Source organism: Balaenoptera musculus, chromosome 6 (assembly GCF_009873245.2).
Source record: "Balaenoptera musculus isolate JJ_BM4_2016_0621 chromosome 6, mBalMus1.pri.v3, whole genome shotgun sequence".
Taxonomy (NCBI): domain Eukaryota; kingdom Metazoa; phylum Chordata; class Mammalia; order Artiodactyla; family Balaenopteridae; genus Balaenoptera; species Balaenoptera musculus.
Genome location: NC_045790.1, coordinates 65,697,492 through 65,722,178, shown reverse-complemented (window position 1 = coordinate 65,722,178; position 24,687 = coordinate 65,697,492). Strand labels below are relative to the sequence as shown.

The 24,687-nt window shown below is 41.7% G+C and overlaps 2 protein-coding genes across 3 annotated transcripts in view; both read right to left on the bottom strand.

Moving 5' to 3' along the window:
* PIP5K1B (phosphatidylinositol-4-phosphate 5-kinase type 1 beta) overlaps positions 1 to 24,687 on the bottom strand; it is a 341,484-nt gene that overhangs the window by 238,740 nt on the left and 78,057 nt on the right. The gene's annotated exons all lie outside the window — the stretch shown is intronic.
* Positions 20,577 to 24,687, bottom strand: part of PABIR1 (PP2A Aalpha (PPP2R1A) and B55A (PPP2R2A) interacting phosphatase regulator 1) — an 82,016-nt gene continuing 77,905 nt past the window's right edge. The window contains exon 2 of the mRNA XM_036856086.1: positions 20,577 to 23,292. Within this exon, the coding sequence (XP_036711981.1) occupies positions 22,222 to 23,091 (870 nt within the window). The 5' untranslated portion in view covers positions 23,092 to 23,292 and the 3' untranslated portion in view covers positions 20,577 to 22,221. The remainder of the gene's footprint in view (positions 23,293 to 24,687) is intronic.

The following is a 24,687-nucleotide window of genomic DNA, read 5'->3' as shown; positions in this document are numbered from 1 at the left end:
TTCGAGCCCTGGTCCGGGAAGATCCCACATGCCAGGGAGCAACTAAGCCCGTGTGCTACAACTGAGCCTGCGCTCTAGAGCCCGCGAGCCACAACTACTGAAGCCCTCGAGCCTAGAGCCCGTGCTCCGCAACAAGAGAAGCCACCGCAATGAGAAGCCCGCGCAACCCAACGAAGACCCAATGCAGCCGAAAGTAAAATAAATAAATCAATTTAAAAAAAAAAAGCTACCACAGGCTTAACTGAGGTCTTCACCCCGTCCTCCACCTGCCACCCTTTCCTCCGAGTCACGCCCTAATGGGCAAGGTGCTGACAACCAAGTGGTCACGGAAGCGGGAAGGAGTCAGGCTGCCCGGCTTCACCGGCTGTATAGCCTCCTCTGAGACATGGGGGAAATGACAGTATCTCTCTCACAGGGCAGCTGTGAGGAGGGACCAATATGTAAAGCAGTCACGGTGTCCCGGGCATAGAGTACACACTCCATAAATGTAGCATCATTATTACCATCCTCCTCCTCGGCTACTCTCACCAGCAGGCGCACCGTGAGCCGGAGCGGATCCTGTCACTGCTGTGCTTCCAAACCTCACGTGGCCGCAGGGCAGGCTCCCAGCACTCGAGGCCCCGCAAAGCCTAGGGCTCACGGCTCCGCTCCACCTGCCCATTCCTGCCTCACCGGAGGTGGAAGGAGCTTTACGCACACACACCGCTCCCCGCGCCTCACCTGCTCCCTCTCAAGTCTCAGGAGAGCATCTGCTCTTCCGCAGCCTCTCGCCTAAGCCCGGTGTCTGCTCTCCATGACCTGTGCGTCAGTCACGTGTCTTTCGTCTCTGAGGACTTCCTTGATGCCTTCTATCCTTCTGTTCTAGAAGAACACAGTGCTTCCTTGGCTGTGCTCGCAGAATCTCCATCACCCACTTACATTTTGGGGTTTGTGTGACCCCAGGCTGCATCTGCTCTCAGTCTTGCTCATAGTAATTAGTAGAGTTAATACATATGGAGCACTTTTTCTGTGCCAGGCACAGTTAAACGTACATTAATCAACCCATTTAATTCTCTCAACAACTCCAGGTAACAGGCTTCTGTTATTACCCTCATTTAACAGATGAGAAAACTAAGGCACAGAGAGGTTAAATAGCTTATCCAAATTCACACAGTTAAGTGGCAGAACCACGATGTGAGCATACAGACTGTTCAGTTCCAAAGAAGGGCTCCTAACCACTCTACGAATACTGCCTATTTTAAGACTTTACTTATTTCCTTAAGTCCCCTGCCTGACAGTCTCTGCACCTTGCCTCCTGCTTCACAGAGGGATGAATGGTCCCTTCATTTGCTGCCTTCCCCACCTGTGAACTCTCACACACTGATTCCCAACCTTCTCTCTAGTCTGGGGCTCTCGCCTCCTCTCTAATGCACAGCTAAGGAATGTTCTGTGTTCCCTCCCGCACACACCAGTCTGGAACCCTCTCTCCATCAGTTATCCTTTGACCTGGGTCTTCAACCGCTTTCTCTCATCTGGCTCTTTACCTTGGGAAAATGAGCACGTTAATACCTTTCCTGAGACCCCTCCTCCCTGACACCTCTTCTTCACCCTGACGCCCTCTTCTGGTTGCAACCTTCTCTCACTCCCCTTACGCTCAAGATCAAACCCTCCAAAGACGAGTGTACGCTCCCTGCCTTGACTTCCTCCCCCTCCCCCTTCACTTCTGGATGCACCAGCAATCCAGCCACCCCCATAACCACCCCAACTTCACAAGTAGACTACTGGTTGCTTCACCCACGAAGTTTCATTCGTCACCTTTCTGGACTTCTTCGCAGCGTTGACCTTGGAGTAGCCTGCACACGGTGGGCTCTGAAACCTGTGTTGAACTGATGAATGACCAGTCTTCCTGCATCGACAGCGCCTCCTCCCTTGGCTACCCCGCATGGCCAACACTGTCGTTTGCCTACCCCAAATCCCCTTCCTCATGGTCTTTACTAACAGAAGCCTGATTTTGTTTGGGGGAGGCAATACGCCCAGTTAAACAAACAGAAAACTTATATTCCCAGACGTTTTACAAATGAAATGTTGGCAGACGTTTATGTCCAGGGAGACTTGTTAGAGGCAAACTCAGTTGGTGTGGGCATTTCTGCCACTTGTCACTTGCTCTTTGCCCTTTCTTCCATGGATGGCAGGCTTGAGGGAGAGCCTGAACCAGGATTCCACATATACCTGGTTTTCCCTTCCTGATATAGCCGGCTTTCCCCCTACCTCTCTGAACACACCTTGGTCTCTTCGGCAGGCTCCCTCTTCTTGGGCTGCCTCTTAAAATTCATGTTCCTCATGGTCTTCTGTATTCTCTTCTTCTCACTCCCTCTGCATAATCTCTTCCATTACCCAAGGGTTCAACTGCCACCTACTTGGAAGAGTCCCCAATAACTCTTGAGCCTACATCTCTTTCTTGAGCTCCAGATCTATATTTTCAGTTGCTTTCAGGGTTCTTATATAGCATCTTAGGGGCACTATAAGTTCTACAGTTTATCACAATCCTCCCCGCTCAGAGAATGCTGCCATCATCCATCTAGTTGTCCAAGCCAGAAACCAAGGGGTCATCCCGACTCCTCTTTTAACCTCATCCCACAGCCCATCAATCAAATTCTTTTAAATCAATCTCCTTAATGTTCTTTGATTCTTTCTCGGCATTTCCCCTGTTACTATCTTAATTGAGACTTCTTTATTTCTTGCACAGATTGCTGCCTCAGCCTCCTAATTAGTCTGCCTCGCTGGGGCACACTATTGCGAGAAGAATCTTTCTATAATGCAAATCTGTCTATGCCGCTCTCCTTCTTCAAAATCCTGTGGTAGCTTCCCACTGCTTCAGGGTGGAACTCAAAGTCTTTAGCACAGCACATGACCTCTCATGACCTGGCCTCTTTAACTCATCTCTCCTTGCTGCCCACCCCGGGATGGTTGCTGCCATATGGGATGATTTGCAGTTCTCAGAAGCCATAGCGCTCTCTCGCCTCCTTCCATTGCACACTCTCCAGAGCCTGACATGCCACTGTTCCTCCACCCCCTCCCCGGCTGGGTGTTTCTTATTCTTCAAGATGCACCTAAGGCATTGCTTCCTTCTACGAACCCACCCTTCCTCCTCCCAAGTCAGGGCTCAGTGCCTCTCTGTGCTCCCATGGTGCCCTGGTCCTGCCCCTATTGTGACACTTAACTGATTATACTGTGATTATCAGTTTCAATTTCTTTTCTTTCCACTACACTATCAGCCCTTTCAGGGCAATAACCTCTGTGTATTTCTCTGTAAATCACAGAACCTAGCACAGTGCTTGGCACACGGACTTAAAAGTTGAAAGTGTGATGAATGTACATATAAGAATGTCTGCCACACTTCTTAGATAAGCTATCTTGAGAACAGAAAGGAGGTCTTATTTTCAGTCCTTACTTATTTTCAGTAAGTCAATGTTTCATAAATGTTTTCTTCTTCCTTCTTTTTAGCAATGGATAATAAATGAATGTTTGGTTTTCGGAGTGAGAAACAAGATGAAAAACTAGGACGGTGATTTTGCATCCCAAATACTTCTACAAGAGTTCTCTTCCTCCCTCCCTCCCTCTCTCCCTTCCTTCCTTCTTTCCTTCTTTCCATCCCTGTTTTAGGTTTATTTCACACAACTGAAGTACAGTTGATTTACAATGCTGTGTTAGTTTTGGGTGTACAGCAAAGTGATTCAGTGTATATATATATATACTGAATTACTTTTCAGATTCTTTTCCATTATAGGTTATTACAATAAGTTGAATATAGTTCCCTGTGTTATACAGTAGGTCCTTGTTGTTTATCTATTTTACATATAGTAGTGTGTATCTGTTAATCCTTAACTCTTAATTTATCCCTCCCCACATCTCATTTTCTTCAAATGGATCTCTTTTTGAACATTTAAAAAAATATGGCTATAAATGCAACTCATATCTATTATAGAAATATTGGGCAAATATAGAAAATCACAAAGAAAATAAAACTGGCCAGCAATCTCACCACCCAGAGATGCCCACTGTGTTCCTTTGGAGTCTCTTGTAATCTGCTTTCTGGTATGCTCACACACTGCCTTGCTCTCCATCCCCTCACTGCTTCTATGGCACAGGGGCTGAACCGGGCTGTGACACCCTGGGGCAAGCCTACGTCATTCATTCCAGCAGAATTCAACACAGCATGAGTCACAGAACAAAATAAGAAGACCCTGTGGAGCAGCCGTTCTAAAGAGTGAACTCCAATCTGAGATTGGGCTTCTCTTGGAGTGCGCTGTTCTTCATCTTCAAACCCTACTGGGGTATATCTATGCTGCAAAGCAACCTTAACCTTTAAGTGAAAACTGTCTGGATTTTCACTTATCTGTTGGATGAGACTCAGTCCACTCAGGCAAAGATTTCTTTCCAAGTGGTGTATTAAGTTCACAGGAGTAACTTTCAATCTTATTATTAAACTATTTCAATTCCTCTGGCTTTGAAAATAGGGGGGAAAATCCCCAATCTTCAGCTTTAGGATTTATTTCAAATCCCACAGACCTGGCAGGCTGCCTCAAAGCTCACCACCATGCTGGTAGCTCAGTACTAAACATACCCTCTCAACATCAAGGAGAAGGATAAATCTCTGATGTCTAAATGCAGGAATGCAACCCAGGAAGGATCGAGCATTGTTTTGATTATTAGCAATCCACGGAAAAATATGTGCCCTTTTCCTAGTGTTAATACCACTAAGTCTCCCTGGAATTCCAAGTTCTCTGCTGCCCAGGCTTGTCGTTTCCCCTTGAATAGCCCTACGTGGGGAGTTTCCATCAGAAGCTCAGGACGACTGTGTCTTGCCTCAAGGAAGGCAGCAAGCCCCCCTCCCCCATACACACGATTTCAATTCATCTTATCAGCAGGCAGGCAGGCAGGCAGAGGAACAGTGACAGCCTAGAATACCTCTGGACCACCTACCTGTGTGGCAGCAGCAAGTGCTAACTGAGAGAGCCTTGAGAGCACTGGGAATGGGCACGGACACCAGTGACTTGGGTCAAGTTTCCTGTCTGGGATTCGGGGGGGAGGTTGAAGAAGGAGATATAGGTATGGAGACAACAGCTCAAAATATTCTGACACTTGGAATGCTTACACCTAAACACCTCAAGAACAGGGCCCCTCTTGCCTGGGTTTAAGAGAGTTTTGCCTAAGAAACAGGAGAACCAGCTGGCAGTCAGAAAACAGTGTAATCAGCACTGAGATGGGGCGGATACAGGTTGCCCAGGGGAGCACATGGAAGGGGCACATTACCTGGATTCCAGGAAGGCTCCTCTAAGGAAGTGATTCCTACCTGAGTTGTATCTTAAATGACTCGCAGAGAGCAACGTAGAAAAAGCTGGAATGGCTATTTCCAGGACACAGGAGCAGCATTTGCAAAGACACAGAGGTGGGATAACATGGTGCCTTCTGGAAATTACCAGTTATTTGTCACAGTGGAAATACAGAGGTACATGTTGGGGAGGGGTCTGGCATGAATCTGGAAAGTTCTGCAGGGAAGGTCTTGTGTGCCATGCGTTTGGAATAAGAGAAGAGTCACCACTTGGTTCATTTTCACAACTGGCGTGTGCCCTAAACTGAGCCACTGATGAACAAAGGATATGCACTACAGAGAGAGGGTTTCAGTATTATCAATCACACTCCCAACACTTTTAAAAAATCGATTCAAGCTAACATTCTAATGGGTAGTGTGGTCATCTCAAATATAATTTCAGCTAGAGCGTCACTTTCCTTAGCTTTGGGCTTACATGTCCAAGTGACATCTCCCTTGGTGCTTCTCACAAGTACATTAGACGTAATACATCCTAAACAGAACTCAAACACCCCTACTCCTGCCCCTTCCAATCTCCCATCTCATTCAACGTCACTCCATCCCCCTTTTTACTCCAAGTGAGTAAACTAGGAATCATGCTTGCTGTCCCCCCTCCCCCCTCACCACGCCCTCCCCCAAGTCCTGCTGATGTCTCACAACCACCTTCCCCTCTTCATCCTCCCCTCTCCATCCTGCTGCTACCCCTTGGGGTCGCTGTTACCGGCATCTCTTGCCTAGATGAATACAACAGCTTCCCAATGGGTTTCTCTGCTTCCATTCTCCACAAGCAAGAACGATCATGAAGAGGAAATCTGTTCAGGTGAGTCCCTTGTGTAAAACCCTTTAATGCTTTCCCATTGCATTTAGAATAAAATCCAGACTCCTGGCCTTGGCCTGTAAGACCCTGTAGGATCTGCTGATTACCCTGCTCTTCAGCCTCATCTCATGCTGTTTTTCCGCTTACTCACTAGGCTTCGGCCCCACTAGCCTTACTGCAATTCCTCAAACACACCAAGCTCTTTCTAGCTCAAGGGCTCTGCACACGCTACTCCAGGTCTGTAATGCTTCTCCCTGACCAGCCTGTACAGAACAGGTGCTTCTCTATCATTCAAGTTCTCAGTCCCTCATTTACTTCCTTCCTAATCTTGATTGTAATTGGCAAGGATTCCATTGTTTCTCTCTCTCTCTTTCCCTCCCTCCCTCTCCCCTTTTTTTTTTTTTTACCTCTCACTCTAATATAAACTCCATGAAGCAAGGTAGAATTAATGTGTCTTTTAGAAAACTGAGATAAAATTGTCAATGAAAGGTCGGTGTCTGGCCTAGAGTAGGTGCTTAAGAAATATTTACCAAGTGAACAATGTTACAACCATATTAGAAATTCACCCCAATTATCGCTCTCCAGAATGTTAATTAGGCTTCCTAAACTTAAAAAAATTCTTGCTTATAAAACAAGATTAAAATTAATGAAGGAATCATTATACTTTGAGGAAGCTTAACTCAAATCTGGGCTCCAACAGATTATTTTATTTGCGTGTGGTACTCCATGGAGAATTTAAAAAAAGAAAAAAAAACTACCATGGATGCAAATTCATTTATTTTAAAAAAATCATGACAATAACAGAGCAGTACTACATGCCTTATTTAATGTGGAAAATATCTAAATAAGATCATTATGGCTCTGTTACAATGTATCTATTTAGTCTAACACTCTGGTTCCTTTCCACTATAAATCCACTTTATTTGAAATCTCAGAATGTATAGCCCAAGGCTTTTCCAACGCTAAGACCAACAGATGCACACAGTGATCTTGATATTTTGGAATATTACTAAGAGCATGAAAAAATTCTCAGATAATTTGATCTACATAGTCTTTGCCTATTCTATCTTTCGATCTCCTTTTTAATCTACAGCCATAATTTCTAAGCTATTAAATCCAAGGCAGGAGAAAAAGAATGTCATTGAGATGGAAGCAGTTACAAGAACACCTCATTAAGCCAAGTTCATTTCATTTACTCTTTTAGGATCAAATGATTTCATAACTTCCTAAAAAGGAATAAACAAATAAATAATTCAATTTTTAAAAATCAGAAATATAGAGAAATAAGAAAACATTAAATTAGTGAAAAATTTTTTTTAAAAACTTAAGAATTAATTATTTAAGTGAGCACTGAAATTCTTGTTGGCTGGAAATTTCTGGAATACGCTCTGTTCTTTGCACATGTTACATGACCCTCTTCATGTTCCCCTTGGAGGATACCCCCTCACTTATCAACTTGCTAAAGACTTGCTTCTTTTGTAAACACCTTTGCATTTCCTTCCTCTGTATTCTTATAGAATCTTGGAAATATGTCTATATTGCAGCAAAGCACTGTCCATTTTTAATTTCTATGTGTGTACCCCACCAAGAGCAGCTTAAAGACTTGCCCACCCCTCTTTGTATCCCCGGCCCCTAGCACAGTGCCTGGTGCATACTAGGTATTCACTGAACATTTACTGCAAAAATGAGTAAGTCATCTCTATTATTCCTTCTCCTAAGACCTACACCTTTGGTGACCATATTTTATAACCCTAATACTGACAAACATGACATCATGAAGGATTTTCATGTCATTTCTAGATGGATGAAACAGAAATATGCCAATTTTAATGTCAAGATTTCTGAGACATTTCAATGGGCAGCTGGAGGCAATATTTGATATCTTGACTACCCTAGAAAATGTGAGCTCTCAAGTTGCCATAGCCGTGAAAGATGAAAACGGGTGAGGACTTAAGTCTGCGAGGGCAGGTATCTGTCTAATCCTGGCCTCCTTCTCCATCACCACCCACCCACCCATGCAATCTCCGCACCCCTTCTCACCTCCACATGCTCCAGCCTTTTTTCCACTGAAATGACAGAACAGTAATAACTGACCTCCTGGAGACCTCGCTAATCCTGAATTACAGATAGGTCTAGTATAGGAGATAAAGACCTCAGAGCAACATGTTCCTAGAGACATCAAAACTCTCTAGTTTGGATTAAATGAAGAAAAGGCTGTCTTAGATTCATGAAAAAAAATTGAAATACAGATTATTTTCAGAGAACTATGCTCTTTTTTTTTTTTCAGTCACACACGGGAGCTCCAAACATGACCATCAAATAAATCACTCAAAACTGACTTGGAAAAGAATGCTTTAGAAATGGACAAAATGGAATTGAAATTAACATGCCAGCTATTTCACATTGGCAAGTCCAAGAAAGTTCTGTGGTCTTTACATTTTAAAAGTTGTTCAGATGTACATCAGAACACTGTAATTGAGAAGAAATTAGAAACATCCTAGAGAGCCAAAAGCAGCTGGTTACCTATAACATGGTACAGCCACAGAAGGCAAAATGATGCAAAAGTATATTTAAAACATTCACTGTATATTATATGGAAAAAAGTAGTTTGTGAAGCTGGCTATAGATGCCATTTTTGTGTAAAAATTACATGTGCATATTTAAGCATAGAAAAAGCCTGGAATAGGACTTCCCTGGTGGCGCAGTGGTTAAGAATCCGCCTGGGGACATGGGTTCAAGCCCTGGTCCGGGAGGATCCCACATGCCACAGAGTAGCTAAGCCCGTGTGCCACAACTACTGAGCCTGCGCTCTAGAGCCCGCGAGCTACAACTACTGAGCCCACGTGCCACAACTACTGAAGCCCACACGCCTAGAGCCCGTGCTCCACAACAAGAGAAGCCACCGCAACGAGATGCCCGCACACCACAACGAAGAGTAGCCCCCGCTCGCCGCAACTAGAGAAAAGCCCATGCGCAGCAATGAAGACCCGACGCAGCCAAAAATAAATAATTTATTTTAAAAATAATTTTTTTAAAAAAGAAAAAGCCTAGAATATACGTGGGAAGATAAACAGCAGCAACTCAGTGAAGTGTACTTCTTTTTGCTTATTGGAGTTCTTTTAATTTCAAACGAATCTGTATTGCTTTTATCATTAGAAAGTGTAATTTGCTTGTTTTAGCCTATTTGGTTCTTTCTTTTTAATCTTTTTTCACATTATTAAAATACACAGCTTATGAAAGGTTGCTTAAAAGTAAATGTCATCTAAACTCCTCTCCTAATTATACAGAATTTGATCGATTGTGTTAAAATTAAAGCAGATTTCTGAATTCTGGGCTGTGAAAATGTGAATGAGAGGCAAAAAACCCAGCAACTTTCACGAGTGTTAGGAAAACTAAAAGGAAAGCGTATTGACTTCACATACCATCAAAGTTGCAACATCACCCTCCATAGCCTGTGCATTGTAAGGGTCTTAGTCTGGAAGAGGTCCTAAAGCCTGAAATACTCTCTAATGTGCAACAATGAAATACATCATGACATGTGTATCACAGGTTTCCATGAGCAAACACTCCATGTTTCCCAAGCTCCACCTATCATCACTGATAAACCCCAAGTTCTTTCTATAGAGATACACTGCCATTAGGAAAGATACATAAGCCATTGTCTCTTTCTTTCAGGAAATCTGCCATAAAGATGGGGGATTATTTCATATACTATATATATTCTTCAGGTTTCCATTTTTTCAAATGATTAGTTTCCTGCCAAATAATTTTACACGCCTTCTCCCCTCCAACTCTTACGACTTTTGCGGTAGGAACCACTCCCATTCAACAGGTAAAAAGACTGAGGCACACAAAGATTAATTTGCACGAAGCAGGGAAGTGGGAGGGCTAGGTCAGGAATGCAGTTCTACAAGTCTGCAGATGCAGTGCTTTTATAACCATTACATGACATTACACCCCCTCTACTCCCCTCTCCCGAAAAAAACCCGACAGAGTAAGGGCTACAGGCAGTAGGTATAGCGATTAAGAGGAAACCAATACTACCTAGAGCCAGGAGAAGCAGAGAAGGCTCCACGAAGTGAGCAGGACTTGACTGGAGTCTTGAAAGGCAGAAATGCAGTATCAGGAGAGAGAAGGAATTCCAGGAGAAAGCACTCTTCCCTCCTGAGTACAAATATGGTTTGGATGTCCCTGAGTCCTCTTGTATGAAAGACTGGGATGGACTGCCCAACCCACAAGAAGAAACCTGACAATATTTTATGATTAGAATGAAATCGCAGCAATTTAAAGTAAGGAAAGCATTCTTTCTTTCTTATCATTACTGGCACTCTCCTCTCCCACCGTTCAGCAACAATTTTGAAAAGGAATAAGGAAAAAAAAAATCTGTCCCTAAATAAAACCTAAGAGGACAATGAACTACTTTAAAAAAAATTCACAGTATTCACTGAAGAGGAAAATGTCTCTGGGTTAAGAAACTGGGCCAAACTTGCAGAAATAATTGTGTCACGGGTGTGGAACTAAATTTCAATTTATAAGTGGAAAAAAAAGCCATTAAGAGAAATAGATGACAAGGGAATAAAATGAACCAGATGAATTCAGGAAGGAAGTGAATCAGTAAGTCTTTTGCTTGAACAGTCTCATGTTTGGCGTAAAAGCATTTACCTATAGGTTTTTCTCCTCACAAAAAAGCCAAAAAGAAAAAAAAGGAAAGAAAACAATTTCTTTTGACCTTGGTTTTTCCCAAATTATAATCACATATATAATAAAGAGATATTTCTTGTGAAATGCTTAATAACAATTTACCCATAAGAAGGGGAGGGGGGTGACCCTTTTCACTTTAGTTCCTCTTTATCCTTAAGGATCTAGAAGAACTCAATCTCTTTCTTCAGCCATCTGGCTGTCTCCAATTCTGCTCATCCTATTTTCTCTTAAACCTCCTCTAATCAGGCTTCCACCCCACCACTCCAATGAAATGACTCTCACCAAGGTGACCTGTAACTTAACATGTTACTAAATCCAAGGTTCAGTGATCAATCCTCTCTTGTCAGATCAGCTGCAATTTGATCACTCCATCCTCTCATACGCTTCCTTCACATAGTTTCTAGGACACCACACTCTTGGTTTTCTTACCTCCCTTGTTGTTCCTTCTCAGTGTCCTTTTCCTGACCTCTTAATGTTATAGGGTGTCCCAAGGTTCAGTTCTTATTCTTCTGTTCTTTACCCACATTCACATGACCCTTGGTGATCTCATGTATTCTCTTGACTTTAAATATCATCACAGGCAGATGGCTCTCAATTATGTATTTCCAGCCCAACCTTCTTTCCTGAACTCTAGATTCAGAAATCTAACTGCTTACTTGACATCTCTATCTGAATGTCTAATAAGGTTCGTTTACTTAACATACCCAAACTGAGCTCCTAATGCCTCCCATCCTCAACCCACCCCACCCCCCAGCCAAACAACAGCAGCAAAACAAACACACACAAAAAAACCCAAAACAAAAAATCCTACCTTACTCACAGATTTCCACATCTCAGTTGATGGGAACTCCATCCTTTCAGTTTCTCTCTCTCCTTCTCCCCTCTGCCCCAGCCCCACCTTATGCCCACCTTAAACCTGTCAGCAAAATCTATTGGCTCTACCTTCAAAATACATCTAGAATTTAAGCACTTCTCCACACCTCCACTGTTACCACCCTCATTCAAGCTCATAGTCAAAGTCAGTGTCCTTTAATGGCACACGAGACCTTATGCCACCTGTACTGGCAGCAGTTCCCACCCCTGCCCACCTCTCTAAGCCCCTCCAAGGATCCTTCCCTTCAATAACTCTGCTCCAGCCACCTTGATTTCCTTGCCATTTCTCACTGTATATGTGATGTAATTTACTTGTTTATTATGTTTATTGCCAACCCCTCCCTCCACCTCCACCCTGTTAGGATGTAAGCAGAATGTGTGCTCTACAAGGGTGGAAGTCTGCCTTGTACACTGACGTAGCCTAAGAGACTAGTCAGTGTGAGGCAGGGGCTACAATCAAAATTATTTAACAAATGAATTTCTAGTCTCTTAGCAAACTATAAAGAGCCCAGCCATGTGACTAGACTTGGTCCACTAAAAATCTTACTACATTCCTTTCTCTTAAAAACAGTCTGTGCCATTTGCTCACCCACTTACCCATCCATTAATCATCCACTCAATATAAATTCGAGTAACTATGATGTTCTATGCACAGGCATTAGGAACAGAAGTAAAAGACAGAGCCTTTGCTTTTACATAGGTTAAAGAAACAAGAAACCACCCAAACACACATCAGCCTGTTAACTGCCTTTATAGAAGGAAGTCCTGGGTATAACAAGATCCCACAAGAAAGCTATCTAACTCACCAGGGCTGGAGAGGCAGAGGCCATTAGGAAAGGCTTTCCAGAAGCTGTGCCCCCTTGGGCTAAGTTTTTAAGGAGTTAGTTAAGGAAAAAAGATTGGTAGGAACATAGGCAGAACACTCTATGACATAAATCACAGCAAGATCCTTTTTGACCCAGCTCTTAGAGAAATGGAAATAAAAACACAAATAAACAAATGGGACCTAATGAAACTTAAAAGCTTTTGCACAGCAAAGGAAACCATAAACAAGACCAAAAGACAACCCTCAGAATGGGAGAAAATATTTGCAAATGAAGCAACTGACAAAGGATTAATCTCCAAGATTTACAAGCAGCTCATGCAGCTCAATAACAAAAAAACAAACAACCCAATCCAAAAATGGGCAGAAGACCTAAATAGACATTTCTCCAAGGAAGATATACAGATGGCCAACAGACACATGAAAGAATGCTCAACATCATTAATCATTAGAGAAATGCAAATCAAAACTACAATGAGGTATCATCTCACACCGGTCAGAATGGCCATCATCAAAAAATCTAGAAACAATAAATGCTGGAGAGGGTGTGGAGAGAAGGGAACCCTCTTGCACTGTTGGTGGGAATGTAAATTGATACAGCCACTATGGAGAACAGTATGGAGGTTCCTTAAAAAAACTAAAAATAGAACTACCATACGACCCAGCAATCCCACTACTGCGCATATACCCTAAGAAAACCATAATTCAAAAAGAGTCATGTACCAAAATGTTCATTGCAGCTCTACTTACAATAGCCAGGACATGGAAGCAACCTAAGGGTCCATCATCGGATGAATGGATAAAGAAGATGTGGCACATATATACAATGGAATATTACTCAGCCATAAAAAGAAATGAAATGGAGGTATTTGTAATGAGGTGGATGGAGTTAGAGTCTGTCATACAGAGTGAAGTCAGTCAGAAAGAGAAAAACAAATACAGTATGCTAACACATATATATGGAATCTAAGGGGAAAAAAAAATGTCATGAAGAACCTAGTGGCAAGATGGGAATAAAGACACAGACATACTAAAGAATGGACTTGAGGATATGGGGAGGGGGAGGGGTGAGATGTGACAGGGTGAGAGAGTGTCATGGACATATATACACTACCAAATGTAAAATAGATAGCTAGTGGGAAGCAGCCGCATAGCACAGGGAGATCAGCTCGGTGCTTTGTGACCACCTGGGGGGGTGGGATGGGGAGGGTGGGAGGGAGGGAGATGCGGGAGGGAGGAGATATGGGAACGTGTGTATATGTGTAGCTGATTCACTTTGTTATAAAGCAGAAACTAACACACCACTGTGAAGCAATTATACTTCAATAAAGATGTTTAAAAAAAAAAAAAGATTGGTAGGAGTGCAGAGGAAGAAGGGAGGAAGTGCTGTTCTCAGCAGAGGACACAGCTTGTCAAAGCACAGACAGTACATGGGAGCCTGAAGCTGGGGGAGCCCAGGCAGCTCAGTATGGCTAGAGTCCTGGGGTTCAGGGGGTATGTGGAGATATGCAGCTTATCATACTGTGTAATTGGACTTAATCTTGAAGTTAAGGGGTAGCTATTAAAGTTGAATTTCAGGTTTGCATTTTAGAAATACTGGTAGCAAGTAGTGTGGTAAAATGGGGCCTTGAGAAAGACCATATAGATAGGTGTAGAATTTTAATTGAGTTAGAAACCTAGTATAAATTGGTAAGGTAAAGAGCTCCAAGAACTTTAATTCTTGACTCAAAGTAACCTTTGATAATAATGAAAGATAATTATCATTATTATTATTATTTACCATTTTTTAGAAAACTTAAAAGACTAGGCCATTAAGGGAAAGATGGTTGAAGACATTCTTAAACACATACTGATTCAACCCCAAATCCCAAATGAAGTGGAACAAAGAAAAAACATTCATGAAGAAAACCACCATCAATGTCACTCTCTAGTCAACAGGGAGCTCACAATGGTAGTCCGAGGGCTCACGGGCCAAAAGGAATACCCAATCCATGCATCATGTCCTCACTCCCATCCCTTCCTGAACACCTCACATTTTTCTTTCCAAAAGACACCAACACTCAATAGCTACTTGTCACTCTGGAGTTCCAGTAACCCTCCGGGCATTACAACAGTGAAATCGTTCTTTGTCCTTAAAGTAAGAGGGAGGGATCATCTGAATCACAGGAATGGTTACCTCAATCAATTTTATTTTGCGAGGGCACAAAAGATCTTTTTCAATTGTCTTCTTTCACAACCTGCCTTGCTAGCCAAGCCTTAGAGGTCACTTTGTTTTGGAAGACCATTGTAGGCAATTGGAAAAGAACCAGAACTATCCCTGGCACTGATACAGAACTGAACTTTCACAGGTAAATAAAAGCTATACATTCTCTGCTTTCTAGTTTCAGTCACACTGCCTGAGAATTTGTTAATGAGTGATTTTCACATCTCCCAAGTGTTTATTCCAAAAGTTCAAAAAGGAGAAATAGAAATCAGGCACAAAGAAATCCTAGGTATGAGAACCAAATACCTATTTCTCTTTTAGGGCAGCACTTGGAATTTGGAAAGTTGATGCAAAATCAAGGCACAAAACACTTTCTCCAACAGTACCTATGTGTGCATGTGTGTGTGTGTGTGTGTGTGTGTGTGTGTGTGTAATTTACAAAGTCTAACCTACCTAAGAAAACTGAGGAGAGGAAAATGAGGGGAAATCTAAAATGGGAGTAAAGCTAAATAAGGCTCCAAGCACACAGAACAAAACTCACAAAGCAGGTCAGGTGTGTGTATGTGCAAATGTGCATGTACATTTAGTTGTGCATGCACAGGACTGGAGTATTTGATGTCATCTGCCTAACCTCTCTGTTATAAAACTGTTTTCACAAACAAGCTACATATTGAACCAAAAGTCACTTTTTTTGGGGGGGGGGGGAACAGATCTATGTACAAATTTTATTTGCATCCACTTACTATTTCTGTGAGCTTGGGTAAATCCCTTAACTTCCCTAAGGTTAACTTCCTTATTTTTTAATTGAAGTACAGTTGATTTACAATGTCGTGTTAGTTTCAGGTGTACAGCAGTGATTCAGTTATCTCTATCTATCTATCTACCCATATATATATCTAACTATCTACCTATCTATTCTTTTTCAGATTCATTTCCCTTATAGGTAGAATCAAAAGTCACTTTTGAGGTGATTTTAAAATATTTATTGAACTTCCAAAAATGATACTAACCTTTTGGAACAAATTATGGCCTTCAATGGTTTGTTTCAAAATATCTAATGCAGGGATGTGACACTGTGAAACTTGAAGTTTAAGCACCAATTCTAAAATGCGTTCAAAGGCAAGTTTTCCTTTTTGGGTCCTTTTGCTGAACAGTGATTTTCTATGAAGTAAAAGTAAGAATAATAGTTTCTCAGGGATTGCTCAAGTGTTCTGAATTTAAATCTCTAACCTCTGGGGAGAGCTTCTTATAGAGAAAGAAGGTGAATTTGTTAATTAGGTAATAAAAGATTTTGGATCACTCTTTAAATCCTGCTGTTACTTTTCCTCTAAAAATGATACATTTTTACCTTAAAGAGTTTGTTTGGGGGGGGGGGCGGTCAAATGGTTCTTGCTTTTGTTTCCCCAGGAGTGAAAATCTAAGGACAACCAATGATACTGTATAACTCAAGTATAACAAAGCATATATAACATATATATATATATTTTTAAAAAAACAATAATTTAAAATTTGTAGTTTGGGGATTTCTTATTTCAAATAGTAAATCAGTTTAAAAATATGTAAACCATGATATCCTTCTATACAACTTTAATTTTTTTTAACCTACTAGTAAAGAAAACAATCCTCCTGATTGCTTCCTCTAATATGATAATAATGTCTAAAGCCATCATTTTAAGTAAACATATCGTTTGATTCAAAACAAGTGGCAACCCTAGCAAGCTGGAAAATAGGCTTTATCTCAAAAAACAAAACCAAAAAAGTCTGTTCATAAGGAAAAGACAAAAAGGACTTAAATTTAAATGGGAAAAAAAAAATAGAAAGTAACAGAGACTTGAGAAAATGTATTTGGTTTTCTCATCTGTTAAATGGGAATAATCATTGCATTTACCTCACAGGGTTGTCATGAGGATTAAATAAACTCATTACATTCAAAGCATGGAAAATAGTGTCTAGGCCCTTATTGAATACTCAATAAATATTAGTGCTAATTATTATTATTACTATTGGCAATGGCTCATGTTATTAGACCATCTCTTGCTTTTCTACTAGGGAAAGCAAACAGTCTTAAAGGGATCACAATCTTGTGAAAATCCTGGCTGCCGAGCAATGATAGCCTGATTTCACAGAGGAAGTACACTAAAAAAATTGCTCAAGATTCCCCAAATCCAGAAGTAAGAAGAGGTCATTATTGAGGGATCAGTGTTTCTGATTTGTGAAGGGAAGGCTATCATCTAAAAAAGAGATAAGGCTTGTTCTGCATTTTCCAGAGAGTAGGACTTGAATTAAATGGTGTAAGTTCCAGAGGGAAATGTCTGCTCAGTGTAAGAAAGACTCCAACATCAAAAACTCTCATCTTATAAAAGGATAGGCTGCGTAGAAGGGTAGAGTATACTGTTACTGAGTGTGAAAGTAGGAGTTTCATCAGTCATGGATAATAAAGAAGACTCCTTAGCAAGTCCACACTAGATGACAATAATGACAACCACCAGCACCACAAGGATAGTAATGATAGTTGATACTAACTGCCCACCACTGCTGTAAGGACTTTACCTATAGGGACCCTTACCTCAGCCACCCAGCTCCACAGTCTGTGTTTTTAACCACTACCTCCCAGTTCGGAATCCTGAGCAAGTTTACCTAATCTCTCTGTGCCTCCATTATAAGTGAGGACACTTATAAAATGAGGATAATATGGCACTAATCTCAGAGGATACTGACGAAGATTAAATGAAACAATACATTTGTTTAGCAGCTAGAACAGTGCCTGACATGTAGCAAGTACTTTATATATACTTTTTAATATAAAGGTCATATCAACTTTTAAGAAAACCTTTTTACTTGAATGGCAAGGTAGGGAAGGCATAAAGAACTGTCTTGGCTACAGTGAGCAATCTGACTCAAAAAAAATTTTTTTTTTAAATCAATTAAATGGAACTCAAGGCTTGCTGATTCAGGATTGAGTCTCTGAACAAAATGAGACATGAAAAATATGGGCAAAACTGCTAAAGTGAGAGTTCTGCAGTGAGATCAGATTCTCTGTATACTTTGTCATGGATGATTGTAACGTAAGACCTTGGAAAAAAACGGCCTATTCCATGACCCACTGCTGACTTCTCTTAGCATCTCCAAGATCTTGGCCAATCACTCAACTCCACTTTCAGTCGAATCCTTATTTGCTTCACACACTTGACTTTACCTAGTTCCCGCTTAACCAATTCCCAAACTTAGGTCAATCCAATCTACTTCTTTTGCACCTGACATCCAATTGCAACCTGTCATCCAATGTGGCCTAATAAAGTTCCTACTCACCCTTAGCACTCCTTTACAGATTCTCACAGAGGCAGCATTAAACCTTTACTTCATTCAAGCTTCCAAATCTACTCCTGCCCCACCCTCAAACATCCTACACTCCTTAAAAGTTGGAAAACAGAAGCAATTAGACACAAATTCTTTTCACTTTTCATATACACCTTCCTCCAAACCCCTAAACTCCTGCAACACAAATCAGTTCAACATTTACTGCTATCTTTGCCTAGCCTTTTCACTCTCCTTCCTGTTGCAAAAGAAAAAAAAAAAAAATTCTAGACAACCTTTCCAAGACCAACTCTTTCTTCTATTCTCTGATGCTACTCAGGAAATATCAGTTACATCATCTTCTTCTGTTTGTTGTTTTGGCAACTATTCCCCCCAATCTCCCACTTCTCTCTTGGATCTTCAGACTTTTTCTACTCATCTAAAAACATGCCAATAAGAAAACAATTCTCAGTCCTGTTTCCCTCATAAGCCTTGACCCTTTCCCCCTTATATGCCAAATATCTAAGAGTGGTCTCTTGCTGTAGGTATGTAGCCGGCTGAACTGATAAATGTGAACCACTGGAAGGCAATCCCATACAGGTTATTCTTGATTGCAATCAATCTTTTAAGTATGCTTAAAGGTTCTGACATCCAGCAGTTGCAGATTTGGTGACCATTAATTATATGTTCCATTTACACTGTGTTTTTAAGAACCATAATAAAGGAAAATACACAACAGAGGTTTGTTATATATGACAAACTGTACTTTAACTCAATGTTGATATGTGCTTTGGGGCTTCTAGCACAAAGTTTATAGATTAGCAATACTAATACCTTAAAAAGGTTTTTTTGAGGATAATTCTTACATGAGCTAAGCCTTTATTTTACATTCTATAGAGTAACGACTGAAGCCATGAGCAATAATATAATAATCTAAATTGTCTATATAAACTCTTAGAGCCTTATCTGATTTAAAACTTACCACCTATATAGAAAAATAAACTTATAGAAATAAAAGTTTCTCTATACCCTCAGGGAAAAGGATCTGGTAAAAGCCCATAAAACAGGAGAACAAGACGTACTGAACAAGAAGAAAGCAAGCCAGTGAGGGTGCAGCACAGAAAGCAAGGGGAGGGAGAAGCAAGAGCCAGACTGCACAGGGCCTCCTAGCACAGAATTAATACATTTTGGTATACCATAAGAACAACAGGAAGCAAATGAAAAGCTTTAAGCTGGGAGATGGAAGGATCAGATCTGCAATTTTAAAAGGATTACTGTAGTTGCTGTATGGAGGATGAACGGGTAGCCAACCAGAATGAGTGTGAAGGGACAAGTGGGAATTAGGGGAGGCCTAAGAGAGAAATGATGGTAGGCTGGATCCAGGTGGCAGTAGAGATGAAAGAAGATAGATTCTGGAAGATAAAATCAATAAGATTTGGTGAATGATTAGATATGAGGGAAAGAAGAGAGATGTCAGTGAGATGTTGGTTTCCTGAATTTATATACACACATATATGGAATGCAGAGTAACATCTTGTATAACATATAATGAATTATTAACAGAAATCACCTATGGGTAGGGAAGATGAATTTTACATAGTAAAAGGCAGACTTTTTTTTTTTTTTTTTTTTTTACTATATAGATACCTGCATTGTTTAAATATTTTTATAAGCAGAAGGTACACATTATTTCATAGTTAAATTCAAATGCAATAAAAAGAAACAGCATTTTCCTGGGTAAAAAGGATAGGAATGGCATTTTAGGGAAAGGAACAATTTAATCAAAGGTACAAACACATGAAAGTACATGGCATATTTAGAGTATCAAGTGGTCTAGTGTTTACAGAGTAAGAAGGGAGGATGTGTAATTGGGACAGGATGAGCAGAGGATTAAACCTGTGTTAGAGTACAGCCAGCTCATGAAGGAACTTATCGTATGTCAAGTTAAAGAAAGCATTCCCTAAACTGTAGAAAATGGAGAAGCATATAAAGTTTTTAAGCAGGAGGACGACAAACTCAAGTTTATATTTTAGAAAGATCACTTTAGAGGCAGTGTGAAGACTGGGCCAAAAGGGAGGTAAGAAAATAGGCTGGGAGATCACTTACGCCGGAACTTAAGCTAAATCAGGGCAACAGAGATAGAGAAGGGGAGACACAAGATTCACTTCACAAGTAGACAGGACTTGGTGATTGAGCTGGATGTGACACACAGAGAAAAGGGAAAGTCAAAGATGCTTCCCATGGTTTGAAGAAATTAGATAGGATGACATCAATTTAGGTAATCCAAGAACAAGTTAAATGAAGAGATAATAAATTTTGTTTTGAAGATGCTGAGGTTAAAGTACCTCTGGAAGCAGGTCAAAGTGCCCAACAGGAAGGTGGACATATACGTTTGAATTTGAGGAACAAGGTCAGAACTGGAGCACATTAACCCTATTACCCAGAATAGAGAATTTTAAGCCTGTGGACACAATCTTACCCTCGATGTAATGCACTGAATTCTTGAGGCAACTGCCAAAAGTTGACCAGTTCCATTTATTCTCATAGTTGTAAAAATTCCACGTAATTGTTAAAGTCTCTGTAGGCAATAACTTAAAGTGAGCCGGAACATTTTGTCTCGGTTTCTTGGTCTCTCTTTTATTGTTTTCCCCTTCCCCTTTTGTTTGCCATTCTTTCTATCTACCTACTTATCTAGTTAAGGAAGATACAGGAAATATAAGAAAGTATAATATAAAAAAATTTGTTATTAAATATTTTCATACTTTGTCTTAATTGTAAAAGGCAAAGAAAAGAACATTTCACAATTCTACCTTTAACAAAACCTAAGTTAAATAATGATTTACCTAGGTGACTCTCCCCTGATTTTCTCTGGCAAGTCACTGCCCCTGAATTACACGACATCCCCCAGGCAGTCAACTCCAGCTGTAGCTTTAACCACAGAGGTTCCTGAAACAATTCCACAGTCCTGTTGTTGCCTACTGTCAGAAGTTTGAGTCACACTGTACCTTTGTCTAACCGATGATGCCCTAGTTTCTTGGGAGGTGGAGAGGAAGGACCTGTTGGCAAGGAAACAGCTGCTTCCTTCCTGAGCCAGGGAAAACCAAGAAGGTGACAGATGGGCAGAGCATAAAAGCAGCCAAAAGTGGCACTGGTTCCTTGTTGGCAAGGATTTTTCACTGAGGCACGATTGGGTATTTTAAAGCATATTAATGATTGAGAGAGTTTCATCTGCCTGGGTGCTCTGCTGAAGTTCAACAGGGCTTCCCACACATTTTCTACAATGGAAAAACTTTTAAATTTGCAGTGGTACAAAGAACCTGGCCTCAGCCTATGTACAGTGGGCTAAAACTGCAAGGCACTGTCCCATTTCACTTTAGGATTATGCCCAAAAGAATGCACTTTCTGGTTTAAAAAAAAAAAAAAAAAGAAATTCTGTATAGTAGTTATATTTGTACAACTTATTAGAATTACTATTAAAATTTCATTAGAAAATGTTTTTTAAATATGTTTACTTTTATATATTTAATTTTAAAAGATTTGTTGCAAACTTTTATATTCTGTTCTTTTATCACCATCCCCCATCCACTTCTGTACCCAGAAAATTAAATATTCAAGGATTCCTGGGTAAAACAGACAACCACTGGATGGATAAAACTAACATTTTAAAAATACCTGTACATAGGTTAAGTTATTGTTCTTCATCAAATAGAAATTAGCAATCACTGAAAATAACATTAAAAATTAGTGTGGGCATGAAGTAGGGAATTTTAAAACATCAGTTTACTATGCTGATTAATTCAACATTTATATTTGCATCAGAACTTAATAATCGCATAAATAAATAGAGCTCTCAGTTATTTTAAAAAATCAAGGGATAACATATGTATTTAGACATATTAGCAGCGTAAAGATGTATGCTTCAACACACTTATTGGGAAAACGTCTGAAAATATTACTACACTGAATTCAAGGGCGCCCGCAGGAATCTGACATAAAAGTTCTCTAGAATACCAACATTTCAGGAAATTCCAAAAAAGGAAAAAGGGTAAAATAGGAAATAGCCTCAAATTAATCGACAAAGTTCAGTGCTTGTTCCAACTTCATTTTTCTCTTCATTGCAAAGACAAAAACAAAACCGAGTATCAGGATGGGTAGGTGAATCACTTAGATGAAAGTTCATCTACTGGAATAAATGGAGAGGCCGCTTGGGCAGGTGACACAGGAGAGTCGGTGGTAGTGCTGACTTTCGCTGGTGAATTACAAGAAGATCCGGCACTGCTGCTGTTTCCATCAAGGGTATCGGAAGATACACACACACCAGGATCTGACAGCTGTGCAACGTCAGAAGAAAGCATGTTGGTGATGCCCTGGAAAAATCTCTTTGGCTGATATTCAGTTTCCATTTCACATTTTCTTTTCAATGGTCCAAGAACACTTGGTCTAATGCAATTAATTGGACTCTGGCTTCTCCGGGTAGTAAATCGGGTCGTTGGGCTGGGAATAGGACTTGGAGGCAATCCATTGCTACTCACAAAACTTTGCAAGGATGGTGAAAAACACTGCTTCCCAATTCCCCGGGTGGGTGACGGTGCCGGCGACACCGGAATGAAATCGATGCGTTTCGGGGAGGCGGATTTCTCCACGTCGTTGTCACTCAGGCTGAAACTTTCCTCCCAGGAGTGGCTTATCTGCATTGCGTTCTGCACCTCGCGCTCGTGGACGGTCTCTCGATTGATCAAGTCCATGCCCTCCTCCTGTTTGATCTGGTGCAAGCGGCTGCTGTGCATGCGGACGGGGGAGGCCGGTAGTAGCAGGCCGTGGCGGTTCGGGAACGTTGTGCTGTTTCGCCTGGCGCTCGGCGCCTCGGCCTGGAACACCGGCGAAGTGTCACTGAGGCCGTGGATCAGGGGGGCGCTGTTAGACCTCCTGAGGCCCCCGCCGCCGCCGCCGCCGCTGCCGCCGCCCTCCGCCGGGCTCCCAACCGTGCCCGGAGGCAGCTCCAGGTCCAGCTCCATCTTCTCCTGAGCCATGTCGCGGGCAGGGAGGCGGGGGCGGTGCTCAAAGACCTAGGATTCCCATTCCCCGCAGTCCAGGGCCGCTGCCGCCGCCACCGCCACCGAGAATCTGTCAGCGGGCTCGTCCCTCTGCGCATGCGTGCCCCTTGGCGCAGGCGCCCTGCAATGTCTCTCTTCGCGGGCGCCCGCTTAACGCATAATAGCTGCGCCGCAGCCCTAGGGGGAGGGGGGAGGAGTGGTCGGGCCACCGGTCAGTACGTTCCTTCCGCAGAGAGCAGTGAGCGCAAACCTTCTTTAACGCACATTAATAAGGTTACCACCATACTCAGGAGTATATATTTATAAAATTAGAGCTCTGAAAGAGAGGCCCTTGGCGATGTGGGGCTGTATGATTAGGAGTGGAGTTCGTCCTAACCAGAGAGGCCTTCCCTGAGGAAGGGACCATCTCCTGAGATCCCTAGAAGCAGGCCAAAAGGATGCGGTGCAGAACTGCCTGGGAAGCGGGAAGCGAGGGCTGCCAGCTGGGTGGCTGGCGGGAACCAGGAAGGGAGGGAGTGAGTGTGGCCTGGAGTGGAGAGTAAGCTGGCGGGACGTGAGGTGGTGGACCTTGATCCTGAGAACAATGAAAACTCGGAAGGTTTCCCAGCCATGGGTATAATGGCGACTGAAAAGGTCCTTGGCTGCAGTCCGGGGAATAACGTTATTGGGAGATTAGAACCTACAGAAAAAGACCAGAGAGGAGGCAGTCCTCGGGGCCAAAGATGATGGTAATTTGCAGTAAGGTGGTACTGTAGGAGAGGAGTTGGAGACAATGGGAAAATCTGGGAACTCGGTCAAACAGGGAAAAAACCAACCTGTATTACTATTGTTTTATTTAGAATCATATTTCCAGCACAAGCATATGTGCTCAATCATGTTCATTTAGGATGAGGAATTTAATGAGGGGAAAACCAATAGGTCCTCGAACTTTAAAAATAAAAACAGAATACTTGGCTCATGTAAGTAACATGAACTTTCATATCATTAAAAATCGGTTTATATTTATTCTTTAGTGTATTCAGTCAGATTTTTCCCCACATAACCAACTATGTGCCAGGCAATGCGGTAGGAATTAGGTCCTAATATGTAGACATTTAATTTCTATTTGGGGGGGAAGAGATAAATACATGGGCTATTTTTCAGATAGTGGTAAGCCTTAGGAAAAAATAAAATAGGGTGGTGTGATACAGCACTACTGGTAGAAGGGAGGGGGCAATTAGATACAGCTGGGATCTAAATGACACGAAGCAAGTCCTGCGGACATCTGGGGGATGAATATTCCAACCATAGAGACTAGCAGGTGCAAAGGCCCAAGGCAAACGTAAGTGTGGTGAGCTGGCAAGAAAAGAAAAAAGGGCCGTGCAGCTGAAGCATAAGGGGGAGAGTGGTATGAGGGGGTAAAAGAGTTTGGCTCTTATTCTAAGTATGATGAAAAGCCACTGGAGAGTTTTAAGCAGGAGAGTGATATTATCTGGTTTATGTTTTGGATGTTACTTTGGCTCTGTGGAAAACAGGCTGAAAGAGGGCAAGAGTGGACACAAAGATGGATTAGGAACCATGGCAACAGTACAG